The 18,747-nt window shown below is 42.1% G+C and overlaps 1 protein-coding gene and 1 long non-coding RNA gene across 2 annotated transcripts; both read right to left on the bottom strand.

Annotated features, from left to right (window-relative positions):
* Positions 1 to 7,927: 7,927 nt before the first annotated feature.
* LOC142313357 (microtubule-associated serine/threonine-protein kinase 2-like) lies at positions 7,928 to 13,730 on the bottom strand. The gene is made up of 8 exons (XM_075352372.1): positions 13,685 to 13,730; positions 13,443 to 13,544; positions 12,204 to 12,326; positions 11,939 to 12,048; positions 11,767 to 11,855; positions 10,735 to 10,814; positions 8,311 to 8,400; positions 7,928 to 8,086 (listed from the first exon to the last, which is right to left on the bottom strand). Exons 1-8 carry the CDS (start codon positions 13,686 to 13,688, stop codon positions 7,947 to 7,949), a joined length of 738 nt encoding a protein of 245 aa, XP_075208487.1. The 5' UTR covers positions 13,689 to 13,730; the 3' UTR covers positions 7,928 to 7,946.
* Positions 13,731 to 14,102: 372 nt separating this feature from the next.
* LOC142313356 (uncharacterized) lies at positions 14,103 to 18,117 on the bottom strand. The gene is made up of 3 exons (XR_012754420.1): positions 18,064 to 18,117; positions 15,180 to 15,318; positions 14,103 to 14,128 (listed from the first exon to the last, which is right to left on the bottom strand). It is a non-coding gene; the product is annotated as an uncharacterized LOC142313356 (long non-coding RNA).
* Between the last annotated feature and the right edge of the window lie 630 nt (positions 18,118 to 18,747).

The following is an 18,747-nucleotide window of genomic DNA, read 5'->3' as shown; positions in this document are numbered from 1 at the left end:
GAGCCTCTGATGGTGAGGGTGCAATTTACTGGGAACATAGCTACCCATCACTAAATATACATGTGGGTGCAAATGAGTGAACACACACTTCAGTATCGTGAAAGTTTATATCAGGTCAGGAGCGTGGGAAAAAACAACCGCGCATGCTCCGACTCAGATATGTAGCAAGTGTAGAGATAGAATCCATTGAAGGGGTGAGGAAAGTTCAACAGCGTGGGAAAAAAACAAGTGCGCATGTCTGCGATCCGTATCTCAGAGGAAAGTATTATGATACCTATATTGTGATTTATGTTGTGTGATATGATCAAGATTTGTGCAGGGGAATAAGGCATTAAAATTAGCGGTTCATTACAAATTAAAAATCGCGTTATTAAGACCTGATAAAACAATTTCTATATAACACCTCACATAAAAACCATACATAAATACGCGTTGAGGGACTGTATAAAAGGCATAAAATATGAAACAACATAGACAATTTTTAGACAAACATTTGAACGATCCCATGATTTTATTCTCAGAACCCAAGGTTTTAGTCCCTCTAAGACGGCTAGGGACCACCTGATTTTTTAGGGTGGAAGCTCTCCGATAGGTTATACCCGGAACTTCTGGGATTGCACCCTTCAAAAAAGGGTCATTCAAGAGAATTCCCCAATGTTTCTTGATGATGCTTTTAATCAAAGCACTATCATTACTGTATGTAATCAGCAAGTTAGAAGCATAATTAAACCCGGTATTATCAACCTGATGGACAATTGGTTTTATTAGATCAAACTGTGTCAAATTTTTGTTAACCTGGTAAGCTTTTTTGATTAGTGGAAGGGGATAGTTTTTGTCTAAACATTTTTCCTTCAACATTTTGAAGGAAAAATTTTTAGACAAAAACTATCCCCTTCCACTAATGTAATGATAGTGCTTTGAAGTTCCGGGTATAACCTATCATTACATTAGTGGAAGGGGATAGTTTTTGTCTAAAAATTTTTCCTTCAAAATGTTGAAGGAAAAATGTTTAGACAAAAACTATCCCCTTCCACTAATCAAAAAAGCTTACCAGGTTAACAAAAATTTGACACAGTTTGATCTAATAAAACCAATTGTCCATCAGGTTGATAATACCGGGTTTAATTATGCTTCTAACTTGCTGATTACATACAGTAATGATAGTGCTTTGATTAAAAGCATCATCAAGAAACATTGGGGAATTCTCTTGAATGACCCTTTTTTGAAGGGTGCAATCCCAGACGTTCCGGGTATAACCTATCGGAGAGCTTCCACCCTAAAAAATCAGGTGGTCCCTAGCCGTCTTAGAGGGACTAAAACCTTGGGTTCTGAGAATAAAATCATGGGATCGTTCAAATGTTTGTCTAAAAATTGTCTATGTTGTTTCATATTTTATGCCTTTTATACAGTCCCTCAACGCGTATTTATGTATGGTTTTTATGTGAGGTGTTATATAGAAATTGTTTTATCAGGTCTTAATAACGCGATTTTTAATTTGTAATGAACCGCTAATTTTAATGCCTTATTCCCCTGCACAAATCTTGATCATATCACACAACATAAATCACAATATAGGTATCATAATACTTTCCTCTGAGATACGGATCGCAGACATGCGCACTTGTTTTTTTCCCACGCTGTTGAACTTTCCTCACCCCTTCAATGGATTCTATCTCTACACTTGCTACATATCTGAGTCGGAGCATGCGCGGTTGTTTTTTTCCCACGCTCCTGACCTGATATAAACTTTCACGATACTGAAGTGTGTGTTCACTCATTTGCACCCACATGTATATTTAGTGATGGGTAGCTATGTTCCCAGTAAAGTAATTTCCTTGATTATACCTAAACCGGGTTTTTATTAATTTTTCCGAGTAATTTTATCTACATACATGCTGTTATAGGAGTTTTGACTGTCACAACCCCTATAGGTGAGTAGTACCATATCTCTCTCTCCCCCATTGCTACTGGGGTAAGACCCTATTGCGCTTCTTTTTTCCACAGTTTATCTTCTGATAAATCCCCTTGCCAGGTTCTCTTTGATGCATGAGAACATGGATAGGGTCTCCGCCTGTTACAGAGGGCAAATTTGACTACGGAAAAGTGAGGAATCAGGAAGGAGGTCATTTGGTCAATTGTACGGCCTATGTGGTGGCAGTGTCTCAGCCTTAAGGGTACTTTACACGCTGCGATCTCGCTAGCAGGATAGCTAGCGAGCGTACCCACACCCGTCGGTTGTGCGTCACGGGCACAATGCTGCCCGTGGTGCACAACATCGCTAGGAACAGTCACACATACTTACCTGCCTAGTGACGTCGCTGTGACCGGCGAACCGCCTCCATTCTAAGGGGGCGGTTTGTGCTGCGTCACAGAGATGTCACTAAGCAGCCGCCCAATAGAAGCGGAGGGGCGAAGATAAGCGGCCCTAACATCCCGCCCACCTCCACCTACCTCATTGCCGGCAGCCGCAGGTAACGAGATGTTCCTGCGGTGTCACACATAGCGATGTGTGGTGCCGAGGGAACGAGGAACAACCTCGTTACTGCACATACAACGATTTTTGGTAAACAAACGACCTCTCCAAAAGCAACGATTTTTACCTCTTTTGCGATCGTTGAAGGTCGCTCTTATGTGTCACGTTGCGATGTCGCTAACGACGCCGGATGTGCGTCACAAACACCGGGACCCCGACGATATATCGTTAGTCATGTCACAGCATGTAAATGGCCCTTATCGAGACATCTGTGTATGCACTGTAGGTGCACGGCTGGCCTGAAAGATTAGAGGGCACAAAACATTTTTCGTGACAGGACTAACCCAATCTAAGCACATCTCCGGATCTCAGGTCCAACACAGGCTCAAGTCTGTGAAGCCACGGCAGACCCAATAGCAGAGGGTGTGACATCCCAGGTAGCATGTGGAGAGCGATTTTCTGGAGAGCGATTTTCTCCATCTGCAGTATTCCTATCCGAAGCTCAGCTTGCTCGCTGACGAATTGGATAATCTTGGACAAAAGCTTTCCATTCACAGAGGACAGCGCTATGGGAACTTGAAGTCGATGGGGGGGATCATAGTACCGATCCACTACGACCTGCTGTGTGATGTTCCCGGCAGACCCAGAGTCCAGAAGGGACAACTTTTGAACCAGGTGTTGCCACATGATATGGATAACCAAGAAGAGAACTTGCTCTCAATGCCTGTGTAATGTATATACTACATACCCTCTCACTGCTTAAAATCTATAAATGTTACATGAACGTTGATGAATTTCCCACTGTGAGGAGACATGTAGTGTAATATACATCTGTGTTCAGAACTTACTGATGAAAGTGCTTTTCAATATTTGTCGCAAAAAGTCGAGCCTGTCCAAGTATTGCACTGCTCATTATGAGTACCAAGCACCCTAGCATGGTAGTGCCCGGTCATCACTGTTCCCTATCCCTGCTGTCCGCCTTGATAACACGTTTAGGCCAAGTAGGCTGCTCACAGTAGTCCCTGCAGCTTGCAACCTGGCTATGCTTTGTTGAAAAATGTCTCCTGAGGCACGTGCAAGAAATGACCGTATCATTGATTCCACGACCAAATCAATATAACAGCTGTTAGTGTACCTGGAATGAATACTGGAGGGGTCCAGCTACCAAATATTGTGCCACAGCACAACATAATGCCGGGAGTAGAATTGGTGAGATATTCCCTTTTTAAGGATTATACCCTAATCAATCTTACTTCTTTACATAGATCCACATAGAAATACTACTCTTAGTGAAGTCCATTAACATTCAGTTTCTTACACAGTATGATACTGCTTTAAAGGGAACCTGTCAGGTCCAATATGCACCCAGAACCACGAGCAGTTCTAGGTGCATATTGCTAATCCCTGCCTAACCATCCCTGTATACACTAGCATAGATAAAGAGATCTTTATAAAAACTATTTCTAAAGATCTTTTATCGTATGCTAATGAGCGCGGGGACTAGTTCCCTGAGCGTTAGTTCCCCGGCCAGTCGCCCCCATTAGCATGTTAGTATGTCCCTGTGGGAGTGCTAAAATGCTAATGAATGTGCAGCGTCAGAGGATGATCTCTCACCTCTTCGCCGCCATCGCCGCCCGACACTGAATTTCGGCTCAGTGTGCATGGCCCCGGAGATCCGGTCATGCGCACTATGAAGACGGGTGTACACGTCTTGGCCTCAAATTGAAGTAATGCGCATGACCCAAATTCTGGTGTCATGCGCACTGAGCCGAAATCCAGTGTCAGGCGGGTATGGCAGCGAAGAGATGAGATCATACTCTGACACTGTGCATTCATTAGCATGTCAGCATGCCCACAGAGGCGTACTAACATTCTAATGGAGCCGACTAGCAAGGGAATCTCTTTATCTATGCTAGTGTATACAGGGACGGTTAGGCAGGGATTAGCAATATGTACCCAGAACTGCTCATGGTTCTGGCTGCATATTGGACCTGACAGGTTCCCTTTAATAGCCCCACAGTGCCATCGCACAAAGCATGGTGTACCCACCACTCACAGTATGATATCCCCTGACAGTATATTTCCCTACTCAGCACATTGAAAGAAGACATCCATCCTGTACTACCTATAGCCTAACGTTGATACAAAGAATGGGAAAAACCCCATGAGGTAGATGCTAATTGCCCCATTTTAAGGGAAAAATCTTTCCCAACTCTGCATTTGGCAATCTGACTAGTTCCCTGCATTTATTTCCCATCACAGAATCTATTACCTGTAATATACAGTATTTTTCAGCAAAACCATCCAGTCTTTATTATAATATCATGTGATGGAGAGTCCCATAATCTCACTACTAAAAATTGCCACCCATCTCTAGATGGAGAGTATGCCCCTTGTCATCAATACAGGCCTAGGTGTAAAAAAGATCATTAGAAATATCTCTGTACTGTCCCTTCTTATATTTGTACATTGTAATTAGATCACCTCTAAGCCTTAATTTTTCCAAACAAAATAAACAAGTTTGATAACCTATATTGATAGTGCATAAAACACGAATTTGGGCAACAGATGGATATCCTATAGATTTAAATCGTATTCGGCCACTCAAAAGATACATGGATCGTACAAGAGAAGAAATGAGTACTATACGGCCATTCATTGTAATGGGTATATACGAAAAGGCACCTTGAAAATTTATAAATGCAAACACACTTTATTCACATATTCATTAATAGTACAAGGGCACTGTTAGGACTAAAGTACAAAAAATAAAAAGTCCTTACAGGAGTCAGGTACAGAAACAGAGAAAATGATCTCTAGTATACTGCCCCCCGAGGAAGCAACGCAGCGAAACGTGTTGGGACTTCTTTCCCCACCGGACATCTACTTTAGCACAAGCACTTTATATGGGTAAGCAACTACTCCTACTATGATCTTCATGACTATGGCCAAGTATTTGGTTGCATTTACCTTGCTATGTACTATTGATTTAGCATTGCATTAGATTGATGGACGTTGTTCCTTTTCCCTTCTTGAGGATTTTTTCTATATAGATGTCCATGGCTAGGGATCGTTTTCTCTGTTTCTGTACCTGACTCCTGTAAGGACTTTTTATTTTTGTACTTTAGTCCTAACAGTGCCCTTGTACTATTAATGAATATGTGAATAAAGTTTGTTTGCATTTATACATTTTCAAGGTGCATTTTTGTATATACCCATTATAATGAATGGCCGTATAGTACTCATTCCTTCTCTTGTATGATTCATATATTGATAGTGCAGTCCACCAATTCCCTTAGTAACCTTGGTAACTCTTCTCTGGAGCCACAGTAGTTCATCTATGTCCTTACACACTATAGCCCCACTTAGTGTGGCTGCACTAGTGACTTGTATAGAGGCAAAACTGTAATAATTTCATGACCATTTATGACTCTTTTAATGCTTGCAATGATTCTATTTGTCTTGCTAGTCATAGCCTAGCACTCATTAGCAAAGCAAAGTTATCTGACCATAACAGAGGAAGCCCCAATACTGACCCCTGGGGTATACCACTTAAAAATGTGACCCACTCAGATTGTGTTACTATTAATAACAATCCTGTGTTTCCTATCACTGAACCAGTTGTAAACCCAAGTACATTCAGTTCTTTAATTGATTTTTTTTTTTAATCTACTATATGCTTCCAGGCATATGGCCCTTTTTTCAGTGCTATTATTTATAGTCTTTTCCAAAGTAGCATGGCCTGCAGGATAACAATGTAGAGCATCTACCCAACAACATCCTTTTCACAGAAAATCTTCTGGCCACACACCCTTGGAAAAGATCATAAAAACTGGTGCAAAAAAAAGCCAATATTTCTGAAACCATATGATTTATAAAATAAGTATACTCTGGACAGGAGTGGAAATAAAGAAGAGCAAAAACTGACCACTTTTAGGGCTTGTTCAGACACGTAAATGATGAAATTACTGCAGCGATTTGACAGTACATGTGCACTTCAAATCGCTGCAGAAACACTGAGTAATGGATGCAGTGTTTCAGCAGATTACATGCCGATTTCATGCGCTCGGGATGCTGCCCCACCATAGACAGAGTGGGAGCTGCATCCAAAGCACACGGAATAATTGACATGCTGCATTTTTGAACGCACAGATTTGGGTCAAAATTTTAGCACCCAAATCGCTGTGTTCAAAAAAACAACGTGTGCACGGATTATACACAATCTACATAGATTATGCTGGGGACGCAGGACGCATGCATTTACGCTGCAGTGCAATACGCAGCATAAATGTATGCGATTACGCAACGTGCGCACGAGCCCTAAATCTGGTGATATTTTTTCTTTAATCTTTTGCCTCTGTAGACGATTTTCAATTTTTTTCCTTTCTTTTGTTCCAAAGTCGATAACTTCTTTTTTCGTCCACATATCTGTATTGTGGCTTCTTTTTGGAGGGACAATGACATTTTACTATTCAATGTACTGAAAAACAGGAAAAAATTCCAAGTGTGGTGAAATTGGAAAAACATTAAATTCTGCCATGGTTTTTGTGTTTTGTTTTTATGGAATACTTTTTGAGGTAAAAGTTACTCTGAATCATGAATCATGATTTTCCAAGCCAGTATGATTATAGCGACAGTAAACTCTGTTGATTTTTTTTTTATTTGAGTGGAAAAAGATTTTTTTATTTTTAACTGGAGAAAAATAAATACAGAATGTTGAAAAATACTTTTTGAGGGTTTTGTGTCTCAATATTCCCATAAAGTTAGTGTTTGCATAATATATATCATTTTCATGTATAAATTGCTGAATATTTACTATTACTTGTTGCAGTAAATTTGTGATTAGTAATTATTATAATTGGACGTTTGACTTCCGGACTCCACAGCTCTGATGAAGAAGATTTTCTCAGAAGTGAATACATTTCCCTGGAATACACTGTGTCTTTTTAATGTGAACAGTGGAGACGGGGTTGCTGGGACCCCCAGATTTTACTGCACCACATCCATCTGGTTCCTGTCCTTAAAACTTAGGTAGAGCCAACTTAAAATAAAAAGGTCCAAATGTCTGAAAAATGTATGGATCAGAACCTGCTTCTCCTTAGATTAACTGTCATTCTTAGATGTAACAGAATCACTGGTCCTCTCCTCCACTCCTCCGAGGTTTAGAGGATCAATGGGAGACATGGAACCGACTTTCTCCTGTTTGTAACCCCTTCCATCAGACATACATGACATATAGCACTGACATTCCATAATATTCAGTAGCATACCAATAAATGCCAGGGAACATTGATCAATTTGATTTTTTTTTATATTAATTAAGAATTGCATGGAAGGATGAATAGATGTTCTTAGAGGGGCCTTCTTCTTCTGCAGATGTTTCTTGCTCGTCAGAAGGCCACAGGTAGATGGTACAACTCCTTCCACACAGGTGCAGCTTTGATGGTGGATGTGCTGCACTCTCTTCAGGGCTCTAGACCTGAAGGTTTTCTGCCCTCGAGATGTCTATGGATCCTTTTTGACAGAGGGCAAATATGCCGCTTTCTCGGATGGTGTGAGCTGCCCTAGATAATTTACGCCGGCAGGATGAGATCATCCGGCGGAAGATAGAACCTAAGAGTGAAGACATAACTAATGTAAATAATGGGACTACATATTAGAGGATACTACTATGGTGTTACTGTCGCAGGACAATAGATCTTATCCACAAAGAAGTATAGGATCATTGTCAGTCATTATACCTGTGACAATTCCACCACTGACCAATGTCATCTGCTCCATATGAATACTTCTGACCGACTGACATCATAGAAAAAGGAGCTTATGGTCAAACTTACCTCTTCTCCTTTCCCCATCTTCTACATTCTCTGTATTTTGTTGTTTTCTCAGATTTAATACAGATTTTCTTAGCTCTTGAAATGGAAATTCTAATATAAAAAAACAAGAAAAAGATGTAGATTATAATCGCCTAAAATATTAGCTATATTTATATAGAATTATGTTATTCTTGTACCCTGTAGCCCTGGTAATTAATGCACCATAATAAAGAGAATACTTATATATGTACATAACATCACCTGAGGGCCTGAGAATTAGATTGTTTTATAAATTGATTAATATGAACCTGTAGGTTTTCTGCCGTGTGGTGCCTCACCAAGTAACTATGTCCCCTTATTAACTTGATGATACATGAAGTAGACCTGTGTGGTGCACAAGACCTGGAGACCCTTCCTCTAATATTCAAATGTATTTGCATCTTTCAGTTTGGCGCCTTGACTGAAGCAGGAGAGCTCCTCAGCCCAACATGCACTGACATACAGGATCCGTCATCACACTGCCACTGGTGCCAAGACTGAGGCAGGAGAGCTCCTCAGCCCAACTTGCAGTAACAGTGACACTACCGGCGGTGTCGAGGTTATAGAAATGAATAGGATGTGGCAGGACCAATAAGCGCTCCAATAGGAGCTGAAGATGCTATGCAAAATAATTTGAGGTGAGGAGCTGTGGTGGGGGAGGATTAGTGTTACTTTACAAGGGACTTTATGAAGCAAATTGGATCATTATGGGGAAATTGGGGATTTTATGGTAGAATTTGGAGCTTATGGGGCAATGAGACACATATATATTATGTTTGTGTGTGTATATATATATATATATATATATATATATATATATATATTTATATATTCTACTAGCTGTACTACCCGGCTTCGCCCGGGTTAATAACTGTTGTTAACAAAATAGAATGTATTAACATTCCCGGGATTGTAACTGTCTCTCTGTTTCTCTCCCATTCTCTGTCTGTCTCCCCCTCTGTATATATCTCTCTGTCTCTCTCTATCTCTTTGTCTGTCTGTCTCTTTCCCTGTCTGTCTCTGACTGTCTCTGTCTCTTTCTCCGTCTGTCTCAATCTCTTTCCCTGTCTGTCTGTCACTTTCCCTGTCTGTCTCTTTCCCTCTCTTTCCCTCTCTGTCTCTTTCCCTGTGCCTGTCTCTTTGTCTGTCTCTTTACCTGTCTTTGTCTGTTTCTTACCCTGTCTGTCTCTTTCCCTCTCTGTCTCTTTCCCTCTCTTTCCCTGTCTGTCTGTTTCCCTGTCAGTCTCTTTGTCTGTCTCTTTGTGTCTGTGTCTTACTCTGTCTATGTCTGTTTCTTACCCTGTCTGTGTCTGCCTCTTTCCCTGTCTATCTCTTTCCCTGGCTGCATTGTGACACGCCAACATTCCATTTAAGGGCGTGGCTGCACATTCTTCTGAAGTTCTGGCTGCACTGTGGCTCCCAGCTCCATTTGCTTTAATGGAGGCAGGTTTTTTGGTGAATAACTGTAAAGCGCACGGTTAAAATTTCCCCTCAAAACATAGCCTATGACGCTCTCGGGGTCCAGAAGTGTGAGCGTGCAAAATTTTGTGGCTGTATCTGCAACGGTGCAGATGCCAATCCCGGACACACACACACACACACACACACACACACACACACAGACCTTTATATATTAGATATAATGTGTATGTTCTCTGTGTATGTACGTGTGTGATGTGTGTTTATGTACATTTGTGCTAAAGACGGACGGGATTGAAAGCCTCCTAATTCATTATGTGGTGTGCGCTTTCTATCAAACATGAATTGGGTGAATGTTACTGCAGTGGCTTCATTTATTAAGACAGGCATGCATAGCCCCGGTCTTAATGAATCAGGACCATTGTTCTAGGCAGCACATTGTCCAGTGTAAACAGGCGATGTGCTGCCGATAACATGATCTGCATGGGCACATAAAGATCTATTAGTGATGAGTCTAACCCCATCGTTCTTTGTCAGCCTGTGTGAGGAGGCTTATACACAAGCACTGGATGGCATTACTATAATTGATCGCGCTCGTTTAAAGGTCTAACATCGGATTCTGTAAATATAACGTAATTGTTTGTGTGAGATGGTGCAATACATTGGTAGTTGGGGCCACACTTTTAACTTTTGCCCACAGTCCCACTTTGTGTAATACCAGTCCTCAGTAAGGACATAAAGAGGATCAGTATAGGCCCATGTGGAGCCATGGGTGCAGTATTCAGGACCAGTTGGCAGAAAAATAAATGGCTCCTTATAACTTTAATGCATAATATAAAGAGTGAGGATTTTTACACAATGAAGTGCTGGACTGTTCATTGTTTTATAGGTATTAAAATGTAGCAGTTTTCTGAGAGTTTGTGCCATTCACATTACACTTTTTCATGGCAGCCTATAATAGGATTGTCTATATAGACCAGTACATACCAGAAAATGGGGGTGATTTGCTGCCTTTAGCAGTAGAATACTGATTCTCACTATCAGATTTAGAAGAAGATTCTTTCTGCCTGTTTGGTAGAAAAAAAGCGTATAAATTACAAGTGAAAATAATACAAAAGGGAAGAATACCTGTCTGCAAGGCCCATTAGGACATTAGGGTAATATGGAGGGTATGCCATACTCAGGACCCCTTTCTACCAGCAAGAATGGAGAATCACTATTGGCTTGTAATGAACTGGAAATAAATGGCTGGTCTGAATAATCAACTTTTATCAGCAGCGTTATCATAAGCCAGAACCACAGCAATCAGCAGTGATGGGTGATGGATGCTGGATTTAGGCGGGCTTTGCACACTGCGACATCGCAGGTGCGATGTCGGTGGGGTCAAATTGAAAATGACGCACTTCCGGCATCGCATGCGACATTGCAGTGTGTAAAGTCTCGATGATACGATTAACGAGCGCAAAATCGTCGTAATCGTATCATCGGTGCAGCGTCGGCGTAATTCATAATTACGCTGACGCGACAGTCCGATGTTGTTCCTCGCTCCTGCGGCAGCACACATCGCTGTGTGTGAAGCCGCAGGAGCGAGGAACATCTCCTACCGGCGTCACTGCGGCTTCCGTAGGATATGCGGAAGGAAGGAGATGGGCAGGATGTTTACATCCTGCTCATCTCCGCCCCTCCGCTCCGATTGGCCGCCTGCCGTGTGACTTCGCAGTGACGCCGCACGACCCGCCCCCTTAACAAGGAGGCGGGTCGCCGGCCACAGGGACGTCGCACGGCAGGTGAGTGTGTGTGTGAAGCTGGCGTAGCGATAATTTTCGCTACGCCAGCTATCACCACATATCGCTGCTGCGACGGGGGCGGGCACTATCGCACTCGGCATCGCAGCATCGGCCTGCGATGTCGTAGTGTGCAAAGCCCGCCTTAGTGTTGAGTTACACTCGTCTTGCATTTAGTGTTCTGAACATATATCAGATGTGAACCCCATAATAATAAGAATAATAATCTACTCACATGTCTGAGTGGTCTGCACTTTCTGGGGAGTACCCTAGAGGTGAATCGGCTTCTTCATTGTTCATCATTGTGGTATTATTGGAACAGAGCTAAAACAGAGAGAAAAATAAAACATTAGTATTTTCTCAATTTTAATGATAGGTTTTATGGAGCTTACCGATCACACACTTACTTTAGAAAGCCTTACAGAAGATGACACAAAGTTTTGGCTTTCTGGCCAGTCATTATCCTCACTTTGGTCCTCCTCATCTGAATCATTATGTTGGTATCTGCTGCATCGAGCTGCAAAGTACAAGTGTTATTAGAGATTATTAGTATAAGACCCAGTCACGGACAGTCAGCATTTTATCACTAATAATGATGAGGACTGATTGTCACATAAAATGAAAGACCAGACAAACAGCAGCTTTCTGCAGATGACGTCTCATTCTACTTACTGTCAAAGTAGCCGGTGTCCTCTTCTGACTCAAAATCAGGAACGAACTGCGGCTCCTTACTTAGAAGATTATTAAAGTCTATGTTAGACAGGAATGGATGACTCTTGATCTCTCTTGCTCCTCCTGGAAAAGAAAGACAATAATGAGATACAAAAATTGTCAGAGAGACGGCTTCACAAAGTCAAGGACATATACTGAAAGTCATATCATGAAGAATGGGGAGAGGACAGACAGGTAGAGTACAGAACCTCAGTGCTGATCCTCATGAATATTTAGTCACAGAGGTGTAATAAGATGAGCGAACCTGTGGATATTCATATTCGGTGAACCAACACGGGAAAAAAAAATTGGGAGCGAACTTGATACCTAACAATGACCCCATACAACTCAATGGGGAGCCCACGTTCGGGCTGTAGTAAGGGCTAGGTGTCTGAAACCTGAATGGGGGTAAGATCATACCAACTGCACTGCAAACAAATGTGGATAGGTAAATTGTTTAAAAGGGCTTATATCACCCTAGTAATTATGGTTACATAGCAAGTAAATGATGAAACTCACATTTTCAGTGACCCTACAGAGATGGATTTTGGAGATTCTCCAGACCAACAATTTTAAAAAAAAGGTCCTTACGGAGCCAATATTCCCAGTTGACCCACAGTTCACCCACACAGTCAACACTGCCAGACTTCCCCCACAGATCAGTAAGTCTAACCAATTTTCCCTATATAGCCAGTATTCCCAGTTCACCACACAGTCAAGATTTGCAATGTAACTGCAATGTAAATTTGCTAAAGTTTAACTACAGAGCGTAAGTTTAAAACGTAGCCTTCAACAGAGCCTCTTGAAATAGTTGCCCCACACAGCCAAGATTGCCCGATGTCCCCCACAGAGCAAAAAGTTGACTTGTTGAAGTTCACACTGCTTTCCTTGTTTTCAAGGGGAAGAATCGAGCCAGGTGTACTCAAGCTTGATTTGCTATTACCAGTTTCAGCCATTTACAATTGAAGTTAGTCACCCATGCTGCTCAGTGTCTAACCTGGGAATCCGAAGCATTTATTTTTGGACAGCTATGCAAAATGGCGCCGCGGCCCGTGATTCAGCTCTCATACCGGCCGAGTCACTGAGTCTGTGCTCAGTGTTTAGCATCGGACACGTGGTGTTCGGTATAAACACCAAGCATTACAGTTCGATTTCGCTCATCCCTAGTAATACTTCATTATTAATACTATTATACATTACCTGTCCCAAGTCTATGTGCAGGATTTTTCCTTAGCAGCTCAGTGATGATGTCCTGAGCATCAGGTAGAAGAGATGAATTATTAAATTTCCAAGGTATGTCATCTGTAATATAAAAATCAAATATAACAGAATATTAAATCTCTTCATTTACTTTATTAAGGCAAAAATATATTGCATTAAACCACAGAACCAATCTTACCAAATAACAATGACATCACATAGTATTCAGATTATTCACTTACCCATGACAATCTTGTAAAAAGTCTCATATTGGGAGTGACCACGAAATGGTACACGTCCTTTAAGAAATTTATATAGGATGATTCCAATTGACCACCAGTCAACAGGTCTTCCATAGCCTTCCTGTAAGATGACTTCTGGGGCTATGTAATCAGGGGAGCCATGAATCTGGAAACCAACAGATGAAGGAGATGATGGTCAGTGAAAATATTAGTGACAAATAACATGAGTGCAAATGTTTTTTAGATAAGAAAATATCAAAGAAGCAGAAATAGATGAGATCAGTGAAGAACGAGCTCCATCTCCTGCCTACCTCATTATCATGGAACTCTCTGGTAATGTCCTCAATCGGAGACTTGTAGATCTTTGATGTCGGTCTCATGAGGCAGAGTTTTGAAAGTCCAAAATCGGTAACTTTAATATGACCAGTTGATGTTACCAGGAGGCTGTGAAAAAAAGATGGTGTTAGTCCCAAGTAATAAGCCTTAGGGGTACTTTACACGTTGCGACAATGCATCCGAAAAATCGTCGGGGTCACGCCGTTAGTGACGCACATCCGGCGCCGGTAACGACATCGCAACGTATAAATCGTTTGTGCGACAATAAACGATCGCAAAAGCGTCGTAAATCGTTGATCTGTGTAGTGTCGGTCATTTTCATAATGTCGGGTCGATCACAGGTACGATGTTGTTTGTCGTTCCTGCAGCTCCACACATCGCTGTGTGTTAACCCGCAGGAGCGACAAACATCTCCTTACCTCCGCCCCTCCGCTTCTATTGGCCAGCCGATTAGTGATGTCGCGGTGACGCCAAACGCACCTCCCCCTTGAAGGAGGGATAGTTCAGCAGTCACAGCGACGTCGCCAACCAGGTATGTGCGTGTGAAGCTGCTGTAGCGATAATGTTCGCTACGGCAGCAATCACCACATATTGCATGTACGACGGGAGCGGGTGCTATCGCCTTCGGCATCGCTAGCCGATGCTAGCGATGTCGCAACGTGTAAATCATGTAATTGTGTACTCGTCATTAATTTTTCAAAGATCGTTTAATTTTATTTGCGCAGTTTGTTCATCGTTCCCGGGGCAGCACACGTCGCTCCGTGTGACACCCCGGGAACGATGAACACAGCTTACCTGCGTCCCGCCGGCAATGCGGAAGGAAGGAGGTTGGCGGGATGTTACGTTCCGCTCATCTCCGCCCCTCCGCTTCTATTGGCCGGCTGCCGTGTGACGTCGCTGTGACGCCGAACGTCCCTCCCACTTCAGGAAGTGGATGTTCGCCGCCCACAGTGAGATCGTCCGGCAGGTAAGTACGTGTGACAGCGGTTAAATGACTTTGTGGGCCATGGGCAACTAATTGCCCGTGACGCACAAATGATGGGGGCGGGTGCGATCCCTTATGCGATAGCACGATAAATCGTCACGTGTGACGCCCGCTTTAGACTTTAAGACAATTTCTAACTTTCTTCACCTTTATTATACTATAGGGTTCACTTACTTGCTAGGCTTCAGGTCTCTGTGCACCACGCCATAGCTATGCAGGTATTCCACAGCTAGAACCGTTTCCGCAATGTACTTACGGGCCAAGGGGACTGGTAAAGGCCCATAGATGTTCATAAGACTGTCGCAGTCTCCTCCTACAGCAGAAAATATATGGCATGAAAGGGTTTGTTATAATGTAAATTGCATGGTGAGTGTAAGAAATAAGCAGAGACATTGGGCCAGGATGTCATACACCGAGATATATTGTATAATAATGCAAAAAAAAACATATAGGAGCATACAAGAATAGTAACTGCAACTACAGTAAAAGTCTATAAAGCAAAGCAAAAAATGTGCAAAAAGCTGCACAAATGAATTCAATGAAATAACATCTCATATAAAAATATTATTAATTTTTATTATTATTATTATTATTATTATTATTATAGCGCCTGGGGAACTGCCCCTATGAACAGTAGAAAGCGCGTCACCTTTAAGAGACAGTGCTGCCCTGTTCCTGTCCTATGGACTGGCCGGTGCAGCTGGCGCTCCTGTCACATGGACTGGCTGGTTCAACAGGCGCCTTCCTTCTGAACTGAGAGGTTTTGTACTAACCTAACAGAGGAGAGTGAGAAGAGCTTAGGGATGGACAGGACAAGTTGTGCCTGTGTGTGTGCAGAGAGAGACGCTGCCTGTGTGGAGTCTGGGTACCACGGTGTCGGAAGAGGTACGGTGGCGGCTCTGAGACATTTACCGCTAGCTGGACCATTAGAGTCCCCTGGTCACTGTTGGGAAAGTACAGAACTGAGGAGAAGATGCTCCTAAGGCCAGTGACTCCTAACTGAGGAGAAGATGTGTTCTGGAGGAGTCCAGAGATTCCGGGCCCGTGTCAGAAGAGAAGCTTCTACCTGCCCTGCTGGAAAAAGTGTGCACCAACGAATATCATGGAACCAAACCAAACCCCCAGGAGTGATTTCCCTTTCAGCGGTATCATGAGTTTTAATCATTGTGCACATTTAGTAGGGCGTAGTGTAGGCCTCAATAGCCAAAGCGTGGCATCCACGCAGCCCCGATAGCGGACGACAGCTAGGTGCAGCGCACTTTCTAACATACTTTGCCTGTCTTGTATGCTGCCTGTGTTTGTAATAATTGGGGCGACGCACTATTGTACACTATAGCTAGAATCTGAAGCTTGTAAAACTTTACTATTGCCACATTGTATACCCCTATTTGCTTTCCCTACTGCTTCTCCCCTGCCTGTAAATAAAGCTTCACCCTAGTTTCTGCCACCTCGTCTTGTGTACCATAGTTTTACTCTGCATCACAGTGGTCCCTCAACCATTGCTTCGGCTGTGCATCCGAAGTACAAGTATGCACTTTTAATCCTAAATATAGCTATTGTTATGTATTAACATCAAAAGATTATATTATACCATGCTATGAGCTTGCTGACACCTTCTATTATAAATGTATTTAGCTTATTTATTGGATATCTTATGCTTTTTTGACCATAGTAGTGTCTGTATTATTGAATGAGTTACTTTGTTATTTTAATTATTTATTCCATGTGACTAATAGAAATCCATATTTTTATATGAGATGTTTCATTGCATGTATTTGTGCAGCTTTTGCACAATTGTGGTTTTGCTTAATATATTGTATAATGTGACCCTATACAACAAAACAGAGCTGGGCTTCATCTACAAGCCTCTTATCCATTCTTCTGTGAAAAATCAATTCCTCATTTTATCCACAGTGGAAATTTCTGCCATGCTGAGTGAGGACATACATCTGAGATTTCACAGAGATTTTAGTAATTCAATACAAAAAGAGAAACGCATATATTATATAGGGTCATTACAAACAGCGTAATCTACTTCTAGTGTTTATTTCTGTTAATGTTGATGATTATGGCTTACAGCCAATGAAAACCCATAAGTAATTTTCTCAGAAAATTAGAATTATTACCACAAAACACCTGCAAAGGCTTCCTAAGCATCTAAAATAGACTCTTAAGGACGCTTTACACGCTGCGATATCGCTATCGATATCACTAGCGAGCGTACCCGCCCCCATCGGTTGTGAAACACAGGCAAATTGCTGCCCGTGGCGCACAACATCGCTTACACCCATCACACGGAGTTACCTTGCCTGCGACGTCGCTGTTGCCGGCGAACCGCCTTCTTTCTAAGGGGGCGGTTCGTGCGGCGTCACAGCGACGTCACATGGCAGCCGACCAATAGAAGTGGAGGGGCGGAGATGAGCGGGCGGAATATCCCGCCCACCTCCTTCCTTCCTTCTTTTCCGGTGGACGCAGGTAAGGAGATGTTCGTCGTTCCTGCGGTGTCACACATAGCGATGTGTGATGCCGCAGGAACGACGAACAACCAGCGGGATGCACCACCAATGATATGAAAAGGAGCGACGTGTCAACGATCAACGATTTTTGACATTTTTGCGATCGTTGATCGTCGCTCCTAGCTGTCACACGCTGCGATGTCGCTAATGACGCCGGATATGAGTCACAAACATCGTCACCCCGACGAAATATAAACGATATAATGTTAGCGATGTCGCAGCGTGTAAAGCACCCTTTAGTCTGGTTCTGTAGGCTACACAATCATGGGTAAGACTGCTGACTTGCAGCTGGCTGTTCAGACTGCTGTATCCAAGCATATTAATGGAAAGTTGAGTGGAAGGAAAAAGTGTGGTAGAAAAAGGAGTATAAGCAACTAGGATAACTACAGCCTTGATAGAATTGTTAAGAAAAGGCCATTTAAAAATATAATATATGCGTTTTCCTTTTTGTATTGAATTACTGAAATAAATTAACTTTTTGATGATATTCTAATTTTCTAATTCATTGAGATACACATGTAGATACAATGGATATGACCTACCTGCTGCATACTCCATGACCATACACAGATGACGGTTACTTGGAAAGGAGCACAACATGGAGGCCACAAAGGGAGAATCCGAAAATGTTTGGATGTCCCTCTCTAGAAAGGCCCGATCAAGTATTGTTTTATCTTTCAGGTTCTGCTTGTTCAGCTTCTTCATAGCGAACATCTTATTTGTATCATTATGGCGCACTAAGTGGACGGCTCTGTAGAGGAGGAAAATCCATGATTTAGAATGAATTCTTACTAACAGTCTCTCTATAGACTTCATCAAATCATCTTCTGTACTAATTGTTAATATTAAATGTATGGCCATCACTACAGGTAAAATATATCTTTGTACCGTGTTAGCCAGTGGAGATAAAAAATTGTTTAAAAAAACTGAAGTCCTCAGTGGTTAATGTTAGCCATTAAAAGGTATCAACCACTGAGGACTTCAGTTCTTTTAAACAATTGGCCATCACTAGAAATCCATATAGAAAACCATAAAATAACATTACATCACTAATCATCTATGGGAGGTCCTCATCCATCTTACCTGACCTGAATAATTATGGTTAGGTGAGGACAGTATAAATGAGCAAATAAATTCTAGTGAAAAAAGATTCAACTCAAATTTTTCAAAGATACACATTCGCCAAAATGGCAATTTTTTGTAATTTGCTTCCCTACGGCTTGGCA

Source organism: Anomaloglossus baeobatrachus, chromosome 5 (genome assembly GCF_048569485.1).
Source record: "Anomaloglossus baeobatrachus isolate aAnoBae1 chromosome 5, aAnoBae1.hap1, whole genome shotgun sequence".
Taxonomy (NCBI): domain Eukaryota; kingdom Metazoa; phylum Chordata; class Amphibia; order Anura; family Aromobatidae; genus Anomaloglossus; species Anomaloglossus baeobatrachus.
Note: the sequence above shows the minus strand (reverse complement) of the source record. Positions and strands in the feature narration are given on the sequence as shown.

Bases quoted from the DNA above. Each gene is read 5' to 3' on its own strand.
- LOC142313357 (XM_075352372.1), bottom strand. The intron at 12,327-13,442 runs GTAATGTATAAT...TTTCTTTTCCAG, and splicing joins TGCACATAGACTTGGGACAG to GAGGAGCAAGAGAGATCAAG. The intron at 11,856-11,938 runs GTAAGTGTGTGA...TCTCTGTTTTAG, and splicing joins CTTCTGTAAGGCTTTCTAAA to CTCTGTTCCAATAATACCAC.